Below are 20,363 nucleotides of genomic sequence, written 5' to 3'. Positions count from 1 at the left end.
TTTCACTCACAAAGAAGGTTCTTTTGCTATTTGCTTCTCCTATTTTAAAAATACTTTTGTTTTCTCTTTGACTTTTGTCTATGAACACACCTTCCTTTGTAGGCAAATCATGGAAGTAGTGCTAGAAACTACTTCAGTGAAGTCACCGTCACTTGGCCCGCCATCTTTATTACCTTGTCATTAAGCTCTCTGGAGATATCCAGGTGTCGCTGGCAACAAACTATCGCTTCATCAAAATTCCCAAGCACCTTTAAGGTGTTTCCGAGATTGCCGCTGGCTTTAGCTTCCCCAAGTTGGTCTCCAATAGTCCTGGAAAATACATTTGAAAGACAAATGATATTAAAACTATTTTTAAAACTTAAGAGACAAAGACGTAAAAGACCAGTTTTCCTAGGGGACAAGCGACCCAAGATAAAACGCATTCATCTTGGAACCTATTTTAAATACAAATTGAAACAGCCTTCCCTAGTTAATTTTCATGCATTTAATTAAACTCTAGGGTTGCTCCATTACTAGTTTGCCTAAAAGTTAAGTTTTCAAGAGCAATATCATAAATTAGAACACTTCAGATACACTGTTGGTGAATAGAAGGTTTTGTTTTAAGAGTGAACTTAGATAGGATATAAAGGGCTGACATTACCGTGCAAGAGTTAAGTCATGGTGGTGGTATTCTAACGCTTTGGCGTAGTCATGCAAGTAGAAGTAAGCGTTGCCCAGTTGGCTGTAAATAGCACTGAGTGTTTTGAGGTCTTCAGTTCCAACTTGAACTGCAGCTTCAAAAAATGACACGCCAGCGCGGCAGTCCCCTGATTTACATAGACGTTCTCCTTCCAAGGCCAGCTCAAGGCAAGAAGCTTCCATTCTGCAGAATTATATACGACAGACACATTACAACTGGATCAGTGATTTTAACTCCCAATAATATAATAAATGTGGATTTTGTGGCTACCCACAATCAAACCAATGCTTAGTTGAATTACAAACAAATTACTGACAAAAGAGTAAACTTAACTGTAGCAGCAGCCTATGTGCCTACTCGGATTTCTGAGCCTCAGAGGTCTCTTCAACTGAGTTGCTAACTGTCTTATATAGTTTGTTCTAACTGGCCTGTGTAGAGTAACCCACTTTACTAGTGAGGCAATCTCAAGCAGTGTTTCAATCCACCCATCCATTATTCCATCCACCTACACCAGTCTCATCCACCACACACAGACAGACACATAGACAAACACACACAGACACCTTACTCCCTTTCCATTTTTTACCAGCACACAAGCTATTACAGTCTAAAAGAATAAAGGAACCAAATATCTCGATTCACAGAGAACTAAAGGTCAAGAGCATCCCAAAGCCAGTAATTGAGGTGGAGATGGAGGACTTTGCTGGTACAGCAGGGGTAGAGAGCTTAGCTGATAACAGCAGCTGCCTTACAAGCATGAGGACCCGACCCATATATAAATGCCAGATGTGGCAGATGCTTGTCACCCCGGCACTGGAGAAGGAATGGCCGGCCAGACTAGTCAAGGTGGGACCTTTAAAGCAATGAGAAACTGACATAGGAGATGTATGGACCTCCTGAGAATGGCACGCCAGGCTGTCCTTAGGGTCTATAAAGTAGAAAATAAATCTGACGGAGTTAGAAAAAGTAAGGACTCAGATCCACAGAGCCAGCTGCAAGCTTCAAAAAGCCGACTCTGGATTTACAACAGGAAACTTACCCCAAATCTCTAACAGGTAATGTTCAACTTTATACCCAGGATTTTAACAATTCTAAAGACCTAGCCAATGCCTAGTGCTGGTTCTACAATGGAGACAGTGCCTTGGACACATGAGCTTATAATGGCAATCAAGTCAGTATACTCAAGGTTCTGACATTTTGTTTCAACATTAGATGAAATCAATTAGACAGAGGAAGGAAGAACTAAGTACACAGGAAGATAACATCAGTCCAATTAGGATGTAACCAGCTACATCCTCAGAGCTAACTTATCCTCTCATCACAGTGCCACACAGGTAGACGGCGCACTCATGCCCATAGCCTCTCTTACCCATCCAGGCACTGCCCAGCCATTCTTCCTCCCGACAAGCATGGGTGTGGGGGGTGTTGCTGACCTACTGAACTTAGAGCTGCTTGAAAGAGCACGAGGAGGGGGTCTTTACTTGAGCTGAGCACCTTACCAGTGGCTACAACCAATGCAACTCCTGTCTCCCAGCAACTGTTAACTGCCTACAGCTCTTCAGGAAGAGGTGGGGTCTCAAGAGCCCCTCCCAAGTCCATGACGGAATGTTGATGCTGGGCCCAGTCTGGTGCAGGGATTTAGTCAGCTAACCTTGTAGATTTTTTTCCCCATTCTTTTCTTTGTCTTGAGTCAGCCTCACTATGTAGCCCATGTTGGCCTTAAAAACTGGAGATTCTCCTGCCTCAGTCTCCAGAGTGCTGGATTCACAGGTAAAGACCTCCACAAACAGCTATTTACATTTCTTTGTATGCAGGTTTGACATTAATAAAGCTTCTTGCTGTCTTTCATGACTGAAAACTTCCCTTCACATGGAAGGTGCTAGATGAGGCATCTGAGCCTGTTGTGTTTGTCTAATACTGAAACCAATGAACAGCTAAGAATTATCAGAGGAAACCATTCGGAAAAGAGAATACGTGTGTGTGTGTGTGTGTGTGTGTGCGTGCATATTTGAGTGTGAGAGAGTGTGTGTGTGTATGTGTACGTATATATACACTCATATATACATATATATAAAATCTTCCTTCTAAAATTTTAACCAAATATTCTAATTGTATGAAATATATATTAAGCATTTGCCCTTCTAGGAACAGAACTTAAGAATTAAGTTTCAGAATTTCATTAGATGTCTGTACAAGGGGGTTTACAGCATGAAAATATTGCTAATAAGTATCCATCAGGAGAGTACTGGGCAAAGTAACTACAAGCATGGCTGGACAGACGCTCAGTGGTTAAGAGCACTGGATGCTCTTCTAGAGGATTTGGGTTTAATTCCCAGCACCTCCCTGGTGACTCATAACTATCTGTAACTCCAATCCCAGGGAATCAGACACCCTCTTTCTGGCCTCCTTTGGCACTGGGCACATGGTGCTCAGAAATACCAGCATACAGAACACCCACACACAATAAATGAATGAATGAATGAATGAATAAATAAATAAATAATGTGCCACCAAACATGGCAGATGATTTTACAGAGGTAGAGAGAGCAGGGAAACAGTCACGGACAGCAGTGCCCTCAATTCAGGGTGACTGGGTTACACAGGACATCAGAGACAAACACACTTATTCCTATGGAAGGCATTTACAAATGAGGGCTACATGTTTGTCTACATCCATAGGAAACAAATGCGGCCCGTATAAAGCAAACATCCATATAAAATATCATTAGTACAAATATAAGACCTTCTGGATTTGCATGGTTGTTTGGTTGTTTGTTTGGTTGGTTGGTTTGGTTTTTCAAGACAGGGTTTCTCTGTGTAGCCCTGGCTGTCCTGGAACTCACTCTGTAGACCAGGCTGGCCTTGAACTCAGAAATCTGCCTGCCTCTGCCTCCCAAATGCTCGGATTAAAGGTGTGCGCCACCACGCCCGGCTGCATGTTTATTTATACAACACGATACCATCTATCCAAATGACATGATACTCAACAAAATTTAGCTGTAGACAAAATGATAACGTAAGAGTTACACACTCTGGGAGACCACGCTGGCTGCCACAAGTCCAGATTAGTGCCTAGCCCCATAGTTATCCAAGAGGCTCTGCCAGCAGCTGACAAGAGCAGATGCAGGGACCCACAGCCAGTTGTCATTAGGCAGAGAGAGCCCAAAATGGTGATCTCGAGCAATTGGGTCCCTCTCCTTGGAAGCCCAGAGAACCCTGCAGAAGAGTGGGACATGTAGAAGCCAGAGGGCTTGAGGACACCAACAGAATCAACTATAAATCAACTAATTGGGGCTCATAGGGGCTCACAGAGACTGAACTGGCAATCACAGAGCCTGTGTGGGTCTGCGCTAGATCCTCTGCTTATGTTATGGTTGTTGGACTCTTAACAGTGGGAGTTTGGGAGCCTGACTCTTTGACCTCCCTTTGGGAAGCTTTTCCTCCTATGGATTGCCTCACCCAGCCTTGATATGATGGTATGTGCCTAGTCCTATCGTATCTTGGTACAGTAAGAAGTCTCTGTGAGGCCAGTTCTGTTCTGAAAGGGCATAGAGGAGGAGTGGATCTCGGGGACAGAAGTGGAGTTGGGAAGGACTGGGGGACTAGAGGGAGGACAAACCGTGGTCAGGATCTATTGAAAACAAAACAAAAAATATTTTTAAAAATAGACTTACACTTTTGTTTGTGCATGCATGTGTAGGTTTGCTTGTCTGTGGTAAAGTTGGGAGGTCAGCGACTGAAGTCAGTGTCTTCTCCATCGCTCTCCACCTTACTTTTGAGACAGTCTGCCCCTAAACCTAGAGCTGCCTTGTCCGGCCAGTGAGTGACTCACCTGTGTCTGCTCCCCAGTGCTGAGGTGACACACATGTGCTAGCACACCCAGCTGCTACATGGGTGCTGGACTCAGGCCTCATGCTGTAACCCACTTTACCCACAGACTGTAGGCCCAAATTACATGCTTTAGAAGACATTTTCTGTAACTGTCGCCAGAAACCATAACAGCCAACTGGAACCCTGCTGGCCTCGCTGGCCTCTGAGATCATGAGAATGATCATAGGAAACCCTAAGTTATTATAGCAGCTAACGTCTGGAATAAAACTCAAAACTCTCCTGGGGAAGGTTAAAGCAGAGACATACTATGGCTCTATTATATGTTATGAGGAAACAAGTTATTATTATGCCAAAACCCCCAATTCCAATCAAATTTTGTAACGGCAAAACACTGCAAGTTAAGCTTCTACACTTTCAGAAGAGCACTAAATAATTAATAATGATAATAATAATAATGATGATGACAGCAAGTAGTTTCCTATCCTGTCTGTCACCGGGAGAGAACAGAGTAGCCTCATTTGTCTAGCAGTGGGGTTGAAAACAAGAACATGCTCGGATGTAGAAACACACCAGAGCAATACCTCTCCTACAAAGCTTCTTCAGCCTTTCTGGGTGGCCTGTCTCGCCGTATAATCCAAGGAACTACTCCGAATAACTGTAAGCAGACCTATCAGCTGCGATGGTTTGCATCGATCAGGAACACCTGGAGAAAGCTTCTGAACGCATCTGTGAAGGTTTCTGTACTAACTGAGGCAGACTCAGCCTAACCCGGGGCAGTGCCTTTCGCAGGCTGGGATACTGGTCTGAATAAAAGGAGGAAGTGATCAGAATCAGAGTCACTGCTCTCTGCTAAGGACTGAAGGCAGCCCTTGCCTCAGGCTCCGGCCACGCCCCCCTCCCCCATGGGCGGTACCCTCAAACTGTGAGCCAAAACAGACCCTCCCTTTGTCAAGTTTTGGTCAGGCATTGTGTGACAGTCTTCAGAAAGTAATGGCTACAGATGGATCAAACACTTAGTGTAACTCCTCACTGGTGCTATTCTGACTTCTCAACTTTCATTTTCTCATCTCTACATCTAGTATCTTCATTACCTCCTTCATTTTAATTTCTTACATTCATGTTAGATCAGTCAAAGCAAAAGAGGGTAAAAATCGCAATGCTGCATCTAAAAATATCTAATAATACAGATTATGTTCAGATCTGACTCCACAAAGGGACTCCACAGTTTCCAAGGACCAATGATGGGAGTCAGGACTTAGGACCCATTCAGGAGTACTGTCCACTGCCTCCTTTGACACCCCCAACTGTGTGTGTATGTGTGAATGTGTGCCGTGTGTGGATGAGGGAAGAGGCCAGAAGAGAGCAGCGGATCCCATGGAGCTGACGGGCTTACATGTGGTTGTGAATCTGACCCGAGTGTTAAGATCAAACCTGTGTCCTCTGTGAGAGCAGAAAGCCTTCACTGCGGAGCCATCTCTCCAGCCTGTAGTTTGCTTCTTTTATTTGAATGCACTAGTGTTACTTTTACAATATCAAAATACTGAAGTGGTTTTTATTTATGTGACAAGGACAAACAAGGACAGGTCCCAAAGAAATACAAAACTATAAAAACAAGTGTAATGAATATGACATATCCATCTTCCAACTTCAGTTACCAACCAATCAACGTTTCACCTCTACTCCAAAGTTGACTCCAACCCCAGATTATCTTGAAGTAAATTCTAGAATGTGTGTACTCATACACTTAATGTGCATTACTAAAAGTATTTTGAATATCATTAAGGACTTGGAAGAAAGGTAGGGCTACTGGAGCGCTGATAAAGCCAGGGATGTGTTCAGTATATTTTTACTACAGACAGTTACAAGTCTTTCCTTAGTGAAGTCCTATAGCAACATGAAACCAGGTGGGACCTGTGATGGAAAAGAACAAAGCTAAGATAGTCCTCAGGCAGAGGTCCAATCCTTTCTGACTTATCTACAGTTTTTATACTGTATCAGAGGTGTGACACTCTTCACAACAATCAGACAGATCAACATCCAGGGTCATCTGATGGTTATGTTCAGCCACATTCAACAGACATTAGGCAAACAAGTGCTAAGCAACTGGGGGGCCCTGAGGCACTAACAACCAAAGAAATAAGGGAACGGAAAGGAGGAAAGACAGCCAGACAGGAGAATGCACAGGTCACAATGGGAGCAAACTAAGGAGCTTAGAAAAGGTTCCTATCTGTGGTCTCTGGATGAATCTTTTAGACACCCAGTAGAACTAGCTTTGCCAAGAAAGTGGGAAGGGGGATTCATGTCACCACGCACAGCGTAAGCAAAAGCACTGAGACACAGAGCAGCACAATGTGCAGGGCTCCAAGTAAAAGACGGAGAACCACAGACAGAGGCAAGCGTCTGGTGTGTATGGCACAGGTACAGGTAAGGCAGGTGTTGGGCTTGGCTTGTGCCCAAGCATCTAGGGGCCACCCTGGGCTGCACAGATAGTCTGTTTTCACTGAGTCCCCAAGTGGCAAATTGAAGGTGAGTGGAGGGGGGAATACTGGGAGTGTGAACCAGTGCAGGGTGGGAAGGCTGTGGATGGACAGAGTGTGGGAAAGAGGGGAGTAAACATTCAGGTGGGGGAGATCCAGCCTCAGGTTAACAAGATGGCACTTCACATTAAATGCTTTTCCAAGCTCGAATGCCCTCCGTTCTTCTTTATTTTACACTGTTCTTTCTCTTTTGAGATAAGGTCTTACTTACTCTATAGCCTAGATTACAACTTAGTATATAGCTCAGTCTGGCCTTGAACTCATAGCAATGCTCCTGCTTCAATCCTGAGTGCTGACATTACAGGTAGGAGCCACATATCTCAGACTTAAAAAAAAAGGTACATCTACTTATTGTGTCTGTATGCACATATGCACACACAAACACACACGCACTTATATACATGCACACAGCACGCTAGTACAGTCAACTCTTGAGAGTCAGTTCTCTCAAGGCAATGTGCACACCAAGGGATTAAATTCAGGTTATCAGCTTACGCTCCAAGTGCATTTTCCACTGAGCCATCTCACCAGCCTGAGATTTATACAATTTTAATAAAAATGTCCTTACTGGGCGGGGGAGATGGTCATATCAGTAAAGTGCTTGTGTAAGGACATGAGTTCTAGGCTGGTAAGATGGCCCAGTGGGTAATGGTCCTCATCACCGAGTCGGGTGACCTGAGTTTCATCCTCAGAACCCACACTGTGGATGGAGAGAACCAATTCACACAAACTGTCTTCTGACTTCTTCATGTACAGCATGGCATACACAGCCGTGCCCCCAACACACACACACACACACAGAGAGAGAGAGAGAGAAAGAGAGAGAGTGTGTGTGTGAGAGAGAGAGATGCATTCACACTAAATAAATGTAATTTGCTTTTAAAGTTACAAAGCTAGAGTCAAGAATCTACATTAAAAGCCCAGGTGTTACTATACATACACGTGGACTCCCAGTGCTGGAAGGCAGAGACAGGCGGGTTCTGGTGAGCTCAAGGCCATCAAAGACCCATCTTTAAAAAACTGTAGATGCCACTAGAGAAATGACACTGAAGTGGTCCTCTAGCCTCCACATGCACACAACACACATGTGCACACACAGAGAGAGGGGAAGGATGGAGAGATGAGGGAGGGAAGGAGGGGAGAAGAGAATATAACCTTTCTTGGCACTGCCTTAACCCAAACCATCTATTTCACAGTGTAACTCTCCTATTAAACACATTATTAAGACACGGAGGATTTAACAACAAACACCTTCACCCAGGAGATTTTGAGTGCCAAGACTATAACTCAGTGGCAGAGCACGTGCCTACCATCCACAAGGCCATGGGTTCAATTCCCAGGAAGAGAGAAACAGAGAGACAGACACTGACTTCAGTTCTGTTCACTATGCACGATGCCATGTACTAATGAGCCTCTGGTGTCCGTTGCATTAACACATTTTGAGAATGAATCTACTGTTATATATTCATCTTTTTAAATAATCATTTTCTGGTTTGACTAGAACTTCTAGAATAAATGTCAGATAACAACAGAGATATGTTTGCTTTGTTCCTATTCTATCAGAAATGTCTTTAGTATTTTATTACTAAATATTAGGCTGGCTATTGATTTGCCATGTTTAGAAAATATATACTCATTCCCACTTTATTTAACTTGTCTGTTTTGAAAGCTTAACTAGGAAAGATCACCACTTAGAAACTGTCACAACAGTCCGTCCAGCTATTACCCACAAAAGTAAAAAATAGACTCCATTTTTGTATTTTTAATGTACAAGTTACAAAATATAAAGCAGCTATGCAAAAATTCTCCCAGAGAACATTAATAAGTTACAGTACAGTCTCTACTGCCATTTTCCCACAAAGGATACACAACTTTCCACTACCACCAAACCCTGCTTGCAGAGCAGACTAAATTTAATTGGTATATTTTAAGAACTTTGAAATTAAAAACTGAACTGGACAAGAATTAAATGCAGATCTAAACAGATGAACAGCCATGCACTAAGTGAGCGGCGGTCTTACCTGTAGCGGACATGAAAGGAATGGTCTTCCCTCATGCTTATCAAATTTCCCTCCATCCAGTCATATTATAAGGTGAGAAAATGGGAAATTATTGTGTCCTGGGCCAGTCCAGTCCTTTAGAGTGCAGAGGGCTTTGCAGAGCACTGTCCGGTTAGTATAGTAATGAGCTGGTGTTAATACATCCTAAGCCCCTGCTTCTTCTTTATTAATAATGAAAGGAGGTCAATGTCAGACAGCTTAAAGGTTCAAATGTGTCCCAAATCCTGGCATCGCTGGCCCCTTCAGCAGCACTTCAGCAACATTTCTGTAAAAGGAATAGAAGAGGCTTTGCTGGAAGTCCTGTTAAGATTAACCTAAAGTAACTTGAGCTGTACACGATCACGCAGCTAGTGCCATCGACTACAGACAGGTCAGTCACTACAGACAGGACGGTCAACATGGAGGCACGATGTGACTTTAGGAGGTCTGGTTGAGAAGTTCACTTCACTGGTTGGGAGTGTAATCGTCTTATGTAATTATTACTATTATGGGAATCACGGGAAAAAGCAGTGTATCAGATTAATACCTTAAAATCAAATCATGATTCTTTAAGCTTTTAAAAACTGCTATTAGCAGATCAAGTGAGGATCCAACAACTGTCTGAAGAAGTCAACGAAACTCTGCAAATCTGCTCTTTCAAGGGCGACAGCACACTGGTAGTTACGTTATATTTGCATTAATTTACAAGTATATTCTACTTTAGTTCTTTAAAATAGTTGCATTAATATTAAATAGATACAAAAAGAATTTGGGAAATATGCATATATGAGAAAGAATGAGGCAACAAAATATTTACTTGACCCAATATAAGACAGCATGAATCCCCACTACCCTGAGACTTCTGGATACTCCCACTTTTCTGCTGCCTTCGCTTCCTGTCAGAGGACCTCGGTCGGATTGGACTCTGCTTATCATTCTCTTGCTTATCTTAACTTTTCCACAAGTTGTGCACAGCCCTAAGCAACACATTCCACTTTCTATGGTTCTGTTCAACATTTCCTTTCTGAGATTCACTTAAGTCACTGTTCCCCATAGCTCTAATTTGCATATTTTCATCTCCATATCACACTGCATTATATAGCAAGTGTATTATATAGTAAGTGTATTACATAGCAAGTGCATTATATAGCAATGCATTATATAGCAAGTGTATTATATAGTAAGTGTATTACATAGCTAGTGTATTATATAGCAAGTGTATTATATAGCAAGTGCATTATATAGCAAGTGTATTATATAGCAAGTGCATTATATAGCAAGTGTATTATATAGCAAGTGCATTATATAGCAAGTGTATTATATAGCAAGTGTATTTTTCAATCGGCTGTTGATGGGCATGTGGATTGTAAAAATCTCTATTTCTATTTTTTACTGTTATTAAATGAATCACCACAAAGATTATTAATAATATGATTATTAACTTGACAGCAGAGTAGATGTGGTTAGGGAGAAAAATAATTAAAAGAATACAAGAATAAAAATTCCTACAGAGCACTGGGGGCAAGAAGGAAGGAGAAGAGAGGCTCTGACGGATGTAACAGGAGCACCAGAAGGAAAGAGGAGTAGATACGATCTCGAGGAGCAAAGGTGGAGCAGCCTCTAGACTTAGAGGCACCAATCAGCTGATGGAAACAGCACAAGCCCCGACCAGCCGCAGAGATGCCCTGTGCGCAGATACTCCACAGGAACCAGCAAAAGAGGGAAACCATAAGAGAAATAAAGATGTAACTGTAGAGTCCCGGACCTTCAGCACTGTAAACAAGCCTTTTAACATCTTACTACCTTTGCAAAAGGTGAACGGACAGCTGTTGCTTGTTTTGAGTCCTACTGCAAGGTTGTCCCTTATTTTTAGCAGGCCCTTCATTTCTATCCATCTGGCCAGGTTTTTCTTCACGCTGCCATATATAACAAAACCCAATTCTACTTCCATATAATGTCTTGTGATCTGGCTAGAGCACAGCCAGACTGTAAATAATGAACAAGCCCTGCTCTGCAGGGAATGCGTTCCAGTGGCAGAGCAGTAAGGTGAGGGGGGCTCAGCCTGGGAGAATGAATGTTTCCTTGAGGAAATGAGGCTTTCACATAAACTACCAGCTTGGCATGTCAGGCACATACACTATTCTTCTTCCTCTTCCTTCTCCCCTCCCGCAAAGGAAGCAATAACTTAAAGATGAAAAGACTAAGTCACAGCTATCAGGCCAACAACTCTCTTCCTCCCCCTCCCCCAATCCCATTGTGTATCTTTCTCCCCTTTAAAAACCTGACTGAAGGGAATTAGTGTAGCTGCTCAGAACAATAGCTCTAAAGTGCGTCTAGATTACACAAGAAGCTGAAAGGGCAGCTAGACAGTTGTCTATTATTCACTGTGAGGTTCAGCCAGTCATGTATAAAATGAGGTGCAAGGAAAGGTATTTGGATCTGTCTAATGTAAATTAAGGTGTATTTAAAGATCTTGTTATCTATGAGATAATAATGAAATTCCAACTTTTACTAATAACTGAAAATGTTAAGCCGGGTGTGGTGGCACACGCCTTTAATCCCAGCACTCCGGAGGCAGAGGCAGGCGGATTTCTGAGTTCAAGGCCAGTCTGGTCTACAGAGTGAGTTCCAGGACAGCCAGGGCTATACAGAGAAACCCTGTCTCGATTAAAAAAAAAAATGTTAACTTCACACTGTAAAAATGTAAGCTGTTTCCATGTTTAACAAATTAGCAAACACATACAGATGAAGTTGTCAAATACCTTACTTGATGAAAAAATGCACATAAAACCACATCACCTGAGTGACTAGTGATCTGATTTGTGTGATTTTTGTTGTTGTTGTTGTAAATCTAGGATCTCATATAGCTCAGGTTAGCAAGAAACTCCCGATCCTCCTGCCTCCAACTCTAAAGTCCTGAGATTAACATATGCCCCCCACAAACAACTCCTAAGTCAATTGTTATTATGGTTTTAGAACTCTCATGTTTATCCCCCAGTTCACGCTACATTACTCTCTGCAACAACTGGGTAGCATGTCATTCTCTCTCCTCTTTCAACGCAGGTCCTCCCGTGCTACACAAGTGCTCTTAGAGCGGACTTGTCTTTTGTTTTTATGACATAGTTTCTTGTGAAGCCCTGGCTGTCCTGGAACTCACTCTGTAGTCCAGACTGGCCTTGAACTACAGAGATTTACCTGCCTCTGCCTCCTGAGTGTTGGGATTCAAGGCCATGACATCCTAAAACCACTCACTGAGCAGACAGGCAACTCTTGACTCCTGATTCACTCCTCTAAGCACAGCTGTCTATGTGTTTGCTATGTTCCTTGCGGCATAGTTTACGGCTCTTATTTAGCACTACATTTGTGTATATGCACACTGATATACTATAATACTAAAAGGAAACATCCATTATATATGAACACACACACATATAAAACAACACTAATTACATTCACAAGTTTTTACGCTGTTTGCTAGAATAAGAGATTTTAAGGATAGAAACTGCACAAGGAAAGAACAGTGAGAAGCTGTCATTTGCAAGAAATGGTAATGCCCGAAGCACCCCCCAACAATGCTCTGGAAAACAAGATCAGCAGTGGCAGTTTTTGTCTGCCCATAAAGAAACAAAGAGAATGCAGTATTTCCCCCATACTTCAGAAACAGGCAGAAGCACACAGAAAGAAGTGGCACGTACCTCTGTTTCACATGTAACTCTGATTAGAAACTCACACTGGGAAACTCCCCAGACACTGCTAGTGGACTTCAGCCACTGTCCAAGGTACACAGCCATTGTAGATTAGAGGTCCTGCCCAGGATTACCCCACTGACAAAAGTTCACAAACCACACCATGGGGGTGGGGAGCAGATGGGACACAGCTACATTTTCAACATCTATGAGTTTATCTAAACTATGTGTTCCTACTTCGATGTAAAGGACAGTAACTTTTGGTCTGCTTCTTTCATTCAAAGGCACACATAAATGCAACTGGAGAGATGGCCCAGTGGTCACCAGCACTTTTTGCTCTTACAGAGGTCTTGAGGTCCATTCCCAGGCTCCATTCCACTCTCAAGATTCACAACCATCCATAAATCCAGTTCCAAGGTATCTGATGCCCTCTTCTGACTTCTGCAGGCACCAGACATGCCTGCAGTGTACGTACATACATGCAAGCAAAACTCTTACGCATATAAAATAAATATTTTTTTAAAAAATCTATATATTGGCAACACTCATTAATTTACTTTTCTTACCTCCAAGTCAGGTGACCTAAACTCTGTAAGCTTTTACATCCTATTAATTGCCTCTAAGGTACATTATTCAAATTCTTTAAGTCCCTTTAGTTTTAACATTTCTATCAATATAAGCAGGAATATGTATAATAATCAACCACAAACTCAAAACAAGGTCCTGCTCTATTAGAATTCAGAGCACGGGCTCTAGTAACACATGAACATCATGGTAATTATGGAAGGGGTAAAGCGGAGTGCCAAAACAGCCGCTTCTGGAATAAACTCCCTCCTAGGTAAGCCGCTCATTTTGCGTCTAACGACGTGTCTGTAAACAGACATGAATTTAGTAATCTAACTCCACCCCACCTTGGTGCTGAGATCTGAACCTACAACCTCGGGCATGCTAAGCAAGTGTTCTACCACTGAGCTACATCCTAAGCTCCCTCTTCAAATTCTATCTCTGTTCTAACTCTATTTGAAAGATAAGTGGAAACAAGTTGCCAAGTACAAAAATTAATATCAGCAAAATTGAGAAAACAGTAAGTATTCTTACTTAAGGAAGTCGAGTGTGGACACACACACACACATACACACACACAGGCTAGAGCAACGGCTCAGCACTTCTGAGTCTGTATTACTCTTGCAGATGATCCAAGCCTGATTCCCAGCCTGCAGGTCAGGGGGCTTACAACCACTTGTCACACTGGCTCTAGAAGACCTGAGACCTGAGGCCTCTACGGCCCCTGCAGTCACACACACAGACATGTGCATATACACATGGTTAAAAATGAATCTCAAAAAAAAAAAAAAAAGAATCTCAAACTCTTGATATAAAAAACCCCACAAAACAAGAGTAGGGTGCTGATACTGGGGAACCTACGAAGCGTGTTTGCCTGGAAAGGCAAAGGGCATGGTATACAAAGCCTAAAGGTAGCATAGGTTTGAGTTTATGGTGGTCAATCAATAAAAAAGCTCAAGTCAACAAATGGCAAACCTGACATTAGAACACAGGTCTAACGTGAGAAACCACTACCCAAACAGAGCGGGTCAAACCTGAGAACAGCTGTGACCTGGACCACGTCATCAGAGGAAAATGAAGACAGAGCCCACGAGGTAAGCCAGGGGCCAAGGCTGACAGTGAACTGAGCTGACAGAACTTCCAAGACCAGCGAAAGAGGAATGGCGCCCACAGCAACTGGCAAACCGGATAACAACTACACCTCGGAAGAAAAACATGGACTGCCTTCGCGTGTTAAACTTGCATGTCACAAAGTGCATATTCACCAATGATAGCTAAAACATTAGCATCTCAAGCTAGACTACAGAAATATGAAAACCAGGTAAAGGTCTGCGTGGAAGAAAGGTCGGAGTGATAGATGCTCCTGGGTTTTATCTTTTACCATTGTGATTCCTTCCACCACGAGGTCCAGGGAGCAAACTCAACAGCCTGAATTTCCACACATCTTTAGAGCTAAAAACTGTTTAAGAACTTTCAATCTTCTTTCTTCTTTTTGAAATCTAAATTTAATAAAGGAATTCAATGGCAAAATTAAAAAGAAATTCCACCAGGAGTAAAAATAAATCAAGGTAATAATATGTAGAATTCCTCACTCTTCATTTAACATACTCTGTAAGCCAGTAACATAATCAAACTATAGACAGAGTACTGTGAGCTGGTGATTAACTAACTCAAGATACATTATCCATCGATATCTAAGTCCTAAGTGTAGTTTTACTATTAACTGGCATAAGTGCCAAGATATAGTACTTGACACAATCCAAGCAAATAAAAATAAATACGGTCATGCACTTCAGCACTGACCTGAGTCCTAGTTCTTTACAGATTATTCACATAGTACCAGCAGAAAGTCCAGAGACTTTTTAAAAAGACATCCTAAATTTTAATTAAACATAATGATATATATTCTGTACTTTCTAAAGGACTATTCATGACAAAACAAACATTAAAAAACAAAACAAAGCAAAAAAACAAAAACAAAGAAAACCCAAAACCACCCAAGAGATCACAAGAAAGGGTGCAATCCAAAAATACTAAAAGCAAAAAATAGGCCCAATTTCTTTTTTTTAATATTTATTTATTTTATGTATATGAGTACACTGTAGCTGTCTTCAGACACACCAGAAGAGAGCATTGGATCCCATTACAGATGGTTGTGAGCCGCCATGTGGTTGCTGGAATTTGAACTCAGGACCTCTGGAAGAGCAGTCAATGCTCTTAACCTCTGAGCCATCTCTGCAGACCCCTAAGCCCAATTTCTAAAAAGAAAAAAAACAACAACAACAACCCATATTTATGTTGTTACCTTTTCCTATTTGTAGTCTTTTAGTTAGTAAAAATGTGTTTGAATTTTACCTTTTTAGAGACCACACAAATTAGACAAACATTATATAAGAGTTCAAAGAAATACGTATAAAATAGTCCTATGACTACTATTATTAGAGGAAAAAAGGAACAAATATTAGTCAACAATGGTGTGACAGTTTGAATATGCCTGGCCCAGGGAGTGGCACTATTAGGAGGTGTGGCCTTGGTGAAGGATGTGTGTCATTGTGGGCGTGGGCTTTAAGGCCCTCCCTGGAAGCCAGTCTTCTGTTTGCCTTCAGAGCAAGATGTAGAACTCAGCTCCTCCCGTACCATGCCTGCCTGGATGCTGCCATGCTCCCTGCCTTGAGGATACTGGACTGAATCTCTGAACCTGTAAGCCAGCCCCAATTAAATGTTGTCCTCATAAGAGTTGCCTTGGCTGGTGCCTGTTCACAGCAGTAACACTGTAACTAAGACAAATGGGAAATATACAACTCTAAGAAAAAGTAGATACCAAACCACTTGAAAACCACAGCCATTCTTTATCACAGCAATTCTCTCACCTCTGACTTCCCTTTTCAGTTTCAATTACCCACAGTCAATGGTAGTCCAAGACTATTACATGCTCAATTCCAGAAAGCCAATGTACCTTTAAGACTTTACTTATGAACCATTCTGAGAAGCAGGATGAAATGCCCTGATTCTACCAAGACTGTGAATCATTCTGTGTCCAGTGTATCCATGCTGTATACGTTACCTGCCCTGTTAGTCATTTACCAGTAACTACCCTGATCTGCAGATGTCACAAGTCCTCCTTCAAGTCATCTTTATTTTAGTTAATAATGGCTTCAAACCATGAGAGTACAGATGACGACAATTTCATTACATTATATTGCCACAGTTGCTTTAATTATTGCATGTATTCACCCTTATGTGCATTGGTGTTTTGCCTGCATGTATGTCTATGAGAGAGTGTCAGATCTTGGAGTTATAGACAGTTGTGAGCTGCCATGTGGATGCTGGGATTTGAACCCTGTTCTCTCAGTGCCGTTAACCGCTGAGACATCTCTCCAGCCCCTAATTGCTTTATTTTATTATTAGTTATTGTTAACTTCTTACTTTGTCTAATTTATAAGTTAATTATCATAGGTATGTTTATATAGGAAAAGACTGCTTAGGAGCTACTCAAGGTCTCAAGGCTGGAGGTCTTCAAAGTGTCTCCCCGAGGATAACAGGCTACTATACCAATGATCCTCAACCATCAACTTGAATCAGTCAATACTTGTGCATGACAATTTACAAGCTGAACAGTGAAACCCAAAAAAGAACTGGCCCTTCCTCGGTAAACAGCACTAGATCAGTTCCCTTAAAAAGGCAGTACCAACTTCAAACATTTTAAAGCAAAAATGAATCTTAATTGCAAAACTTTATATCCAACCAAAGAAGGGCTCTAGAAAGTGAGTACAGAATTCCTTATAGGAAAAAAAAACATATAAAACACAATCTTATATATAAAACATATTACTAAGCACCTTCTATGGAAGGAAATGCTTCTACTCAGTTTAATTTTATGAGGTTATAGCAGAACTCTAATTAAAAAGGACAAAAAAACCCCAAACCCTCTGTGGAAATAAGGAAATGTGTACTGCAGGCGCTCCTATGGTAGAACTTATTGGGCAAGCAGAGTAAGGCGTTCTATTTAAGGGAAGCAACTGAAGCAAAGAGGTGGGGTGTGTAGACACTCCTGGGAAGCACACTGGTCAGAAGTGGAAGAGAACATGACCAAACTGTGAGGCTTGCACTGTCTGGCTGAAGCACCTATTAGGCTCTGTGTGTGTGTGTGTGTGTTTTCCAATGGGAAACTTGTAGGGTTGTTATTATTTTTTCCAACAAAGAAATAGCAAAATTACATGCTAGGACAAGAAACAGGCAGCATCACACAGGGCCAGATGAGGAGACAAGGTGAAAAATACTGCAAAAACTCAAAACTGACTAAGGAGCCTCTCTGCCCACTCAGGACATCAGTGCATATTCTGTGCATCACAGATGTCCAACCATCTAGGTCTGAGAATGAGGCTGGGGTGTAGCTCAGCAGAGCAGGAAGCACGTGAGGGCAAGAACTGGGGTTCAACCATCAGGACAACCATCAGGATAAAAGGGAATTCTGTAATCGTGCAAAAGCAAGAGTTTATAACACATTTCTAACAGTGGAGAAGACTATATTGATATTCTTGCAGATTCAAGTAAACTTTGCTCTATGTCTTTGGAAAGGTTAAAAGCTATGGGAAGTGTTATTTGCTTTAGAACACACACTCAAAGCGAGACCATCGTTACAAGGGTAGATAGATCCCTCCACACTTCCCAACAAACCACCGACTGTATTGTGGTTTTAAGGAGAACTATGTGCCACAAGTGGGATTCAGAGACACGTGGCCATTTAAGTGCGGTAGCTGGTGCTCTGAGACTAGGGAGTAGACCCAATCCCACCAGTAGCCTATTAATTACACAGTTTTAAAAACAAATGCCCGCAGGTGTGGGGTATGTTTGTTTGTTTGTTTGTAGGTAAGTCTTGGAGTATTTTATGGGTAAGAAAGGTGAAGGCTGAGGATGTGGTTTGGTTTCGCTAGCATACACCTGCCCTGGATTTGACCCTAAGCATGTATCGTGCACACCTGTAATCACAGCCCTGGGAGCTCCGATGGAGAAAGAGAATTAAAGCGTGCAAGGCCAAATTCAGCTATCTGAGACCCTGTTTCAAAACTACACTGAATGAATGGAGGAAGGAAGGAAGGAGAAAGTCAGCCAGCCATTTCATACCAGGTGGAATTTGTGCACATCTGTAATCCCAACTACTGGGCTGAGACAGGAGGATTCCAAGTTCCAGGCCAGCCCTAAACATTTAGCAACACTAGGTCTCAAATAAATGAATGAATGAATGAATGAATAAATGAATGAATGGATGAATGAATGATCTGGAATTACCTCAGTGACAGAACTCTTGCTTAGTGTTCACATGGTTTAGAGTTTAAACCCAAGTACAGAGGAGGTGAGGTGTGGGGAGTCACACTATATACAGTCCATTACTTTTGTAACTAGCCTACTATTAAATGGTTTACATCAAAACATACTTGTAATAGTGTATGTCTGACCTACTGAAAATTCAGCTAAACTATTTTTCCGTGGGACATGCTTCCACAATACCCCACAGTCTCTGAATTCATAACCAGTCCAATCCTCGAATTATAAGTTAGAAATAGTTTGCAAGAGGGGCCTATGAATGCTTAGAATCGGCCCGGCATCCCTGAACTCCCCCTCTGCCCTGAAGTCAAAGGACAGGGACCTTCGCTTTTGTACTTCGGCGGAACGAATCTCTCTGCTCTTAGCATGTCGAAACCCCAGGCAAAAGTGTTCTTTACCAGAAGCAATCACGATGGTTACTAACAAGCCGGAAAATCTTCAGTTTAGCCTTCCAAAGAGGCAGTCTGAAAATTCTGCTTCGTTGGTGACAAAAACTTACAACACAAACCACACAGCAGTCCAATCAACACAAGGCACCGAGAGGAGAGTCAAGAACTTACCTGTTCTAAGTCTACCGGGCGTTTAAATTATGCATTAAGGCAAATAAACATTGCCATCATTACTCGTTTCAACAGAGTTCAAATGATACTTGTTAAAGCCACCCAACTGTTTACCATTAAAATACAAGGAAATTACGTTTTCCACTTTTCAGCTGAAGATAAGTTTACAGCTTTCGTGCTAAGATCTCAAACATGTTACGCTTGCTATAAAACTGGTTACAACGATCTATCAGTTTCGCTTGCCAGTAAGTCTGGGATCCGAAAAGTTCAGGAGTTTAAATGTGATTTGACAAAAGTGTCTGGTGTGGAGACCCGGGGCGGGCGACGTGCCTGGGATTCGAATCCACTGGGATTCGGCTTTGTATCCACCGTCTGTTACGCTCCGAAAACGCGTGAAGTCGCTGCATCCCAGCAAGTATTTTCAAGGTCTGCAGAAGCCCGATCCCCAGTCTCCTCTCACTTAGGGGACAACAGCCTAAATGGTGCGGGTGCGAAGCCCCCCACGGAGCTCCGGGGTCCCAGCGTCACCCGAGCCCGTCGAGCCTCGGTGGTCCGGAGACCCCCGCCCCACGCCCCCACACGCCCCTCTGGGTCACCCCCTCAGGCTCCGCTCACCTCCCTCCGGCCGGCGGCTCTTGAGAACAAGGAACCGCTGCAGGGATGAGCGCCTCCGGCCGCAGACTAGGAACCGCGGCGCTCCCCCAAGTCGGGTCCCCGCGACGACGCCGAGCCCAGCAGGGGCACCGCGGGAGGCTGGCGAGCGCCCCGGGCGCCCGCCCCCGGCAGGTCACGTGGGCCAGAGCTTCGGCCTCCCCCTGGCCTCTCAGAGGGTCTCACCGCCAGCAAGGCTCCCTCAGCGCCTGTGCTCCTCTGCGCCTGCGCCTAGCTCCAGGCTCGCCCATTCAAACTGACAACGCCCCGCGTTTTTTGGACCGGCCAATGGCACCTGTGGGGCGGGGCTAGGCGGGTGGAGGGCGGGGCTAGACGAGCCCGGGCTCCCTCCTTCTAAAGATCTGTATGTGAGGTTTGCTTCTCGGGCTGTAGCGCTTGGTTCTCCTCTGCTGCGGATAGATCCTCCGCCAACTAGAAGCTTATTGTCCTCGAATTTCTCCTTCAGATGGCGAAAAGTGGGACAATAAACA

General features: G+C 43.0%; 1 protein-coding gene across 5 annotated transcripts in view; it reads right to left on the bottom strand.

Annotated features, from left to right (window-relative positions):
- The window catches only part of Gpsm2 (G protein signaling modulator 2), a 40,993-nt gene extending 20,914 nt beyond the window's left edge, over nt 1–20,079 (bottom strand). The window contains exons 1-4 of one of the 5 annotated variants that reach the window (XM_021157386.2): nt 19,837–20,079; nt 9,069–9,372; nt 641–862; nt 174–309 (exon numbers count right to left, since the gene is read on the bottom strand). In XM_021157386.2, coding sequence (XP_021013045.1) covers nt 174–309; nt 641–862; nt 9,069–9,124 — 414 coding nt within the window. In that variant the 5' untranslated portion in view covers nt 9,125–9,372; nt 19,837–20,079. Of the gene's footprint in view, nt 1–173; nt 310–640; nt 863–2,048; nt 2,110–2,178; nt 2,238–9,068; nt 9,373–12,781; nt 12,827–19,836 lie in introns of those variants that run through there. The other 4 variants (XM_021157387.2, XM_021157390.3, XM_021157389.1 and 1 more) reach the window with 4 other exon arrangements.
- Nucleotides 20,080–20,363: the final 284 nt, after the last annotated feature.

Source organism: Mus caroli, unplaced genomic scaffold, assembly GCF_978045245.1.
Source record: "Mus caroli unplaced genomic scaffold, Mus_caroli_1 scaffold_3, whole genome shotgun sequence".
In the NCBI taxonomy this organism is placed as follows: Eukaryota; Metazoa; Chordata; class Mammalia; order Rodentia; family Muridae; genus Mus; species Mus caroli.
This window is presented reverse-complemented; position numbering and strand designations above follow the sequence as displayed.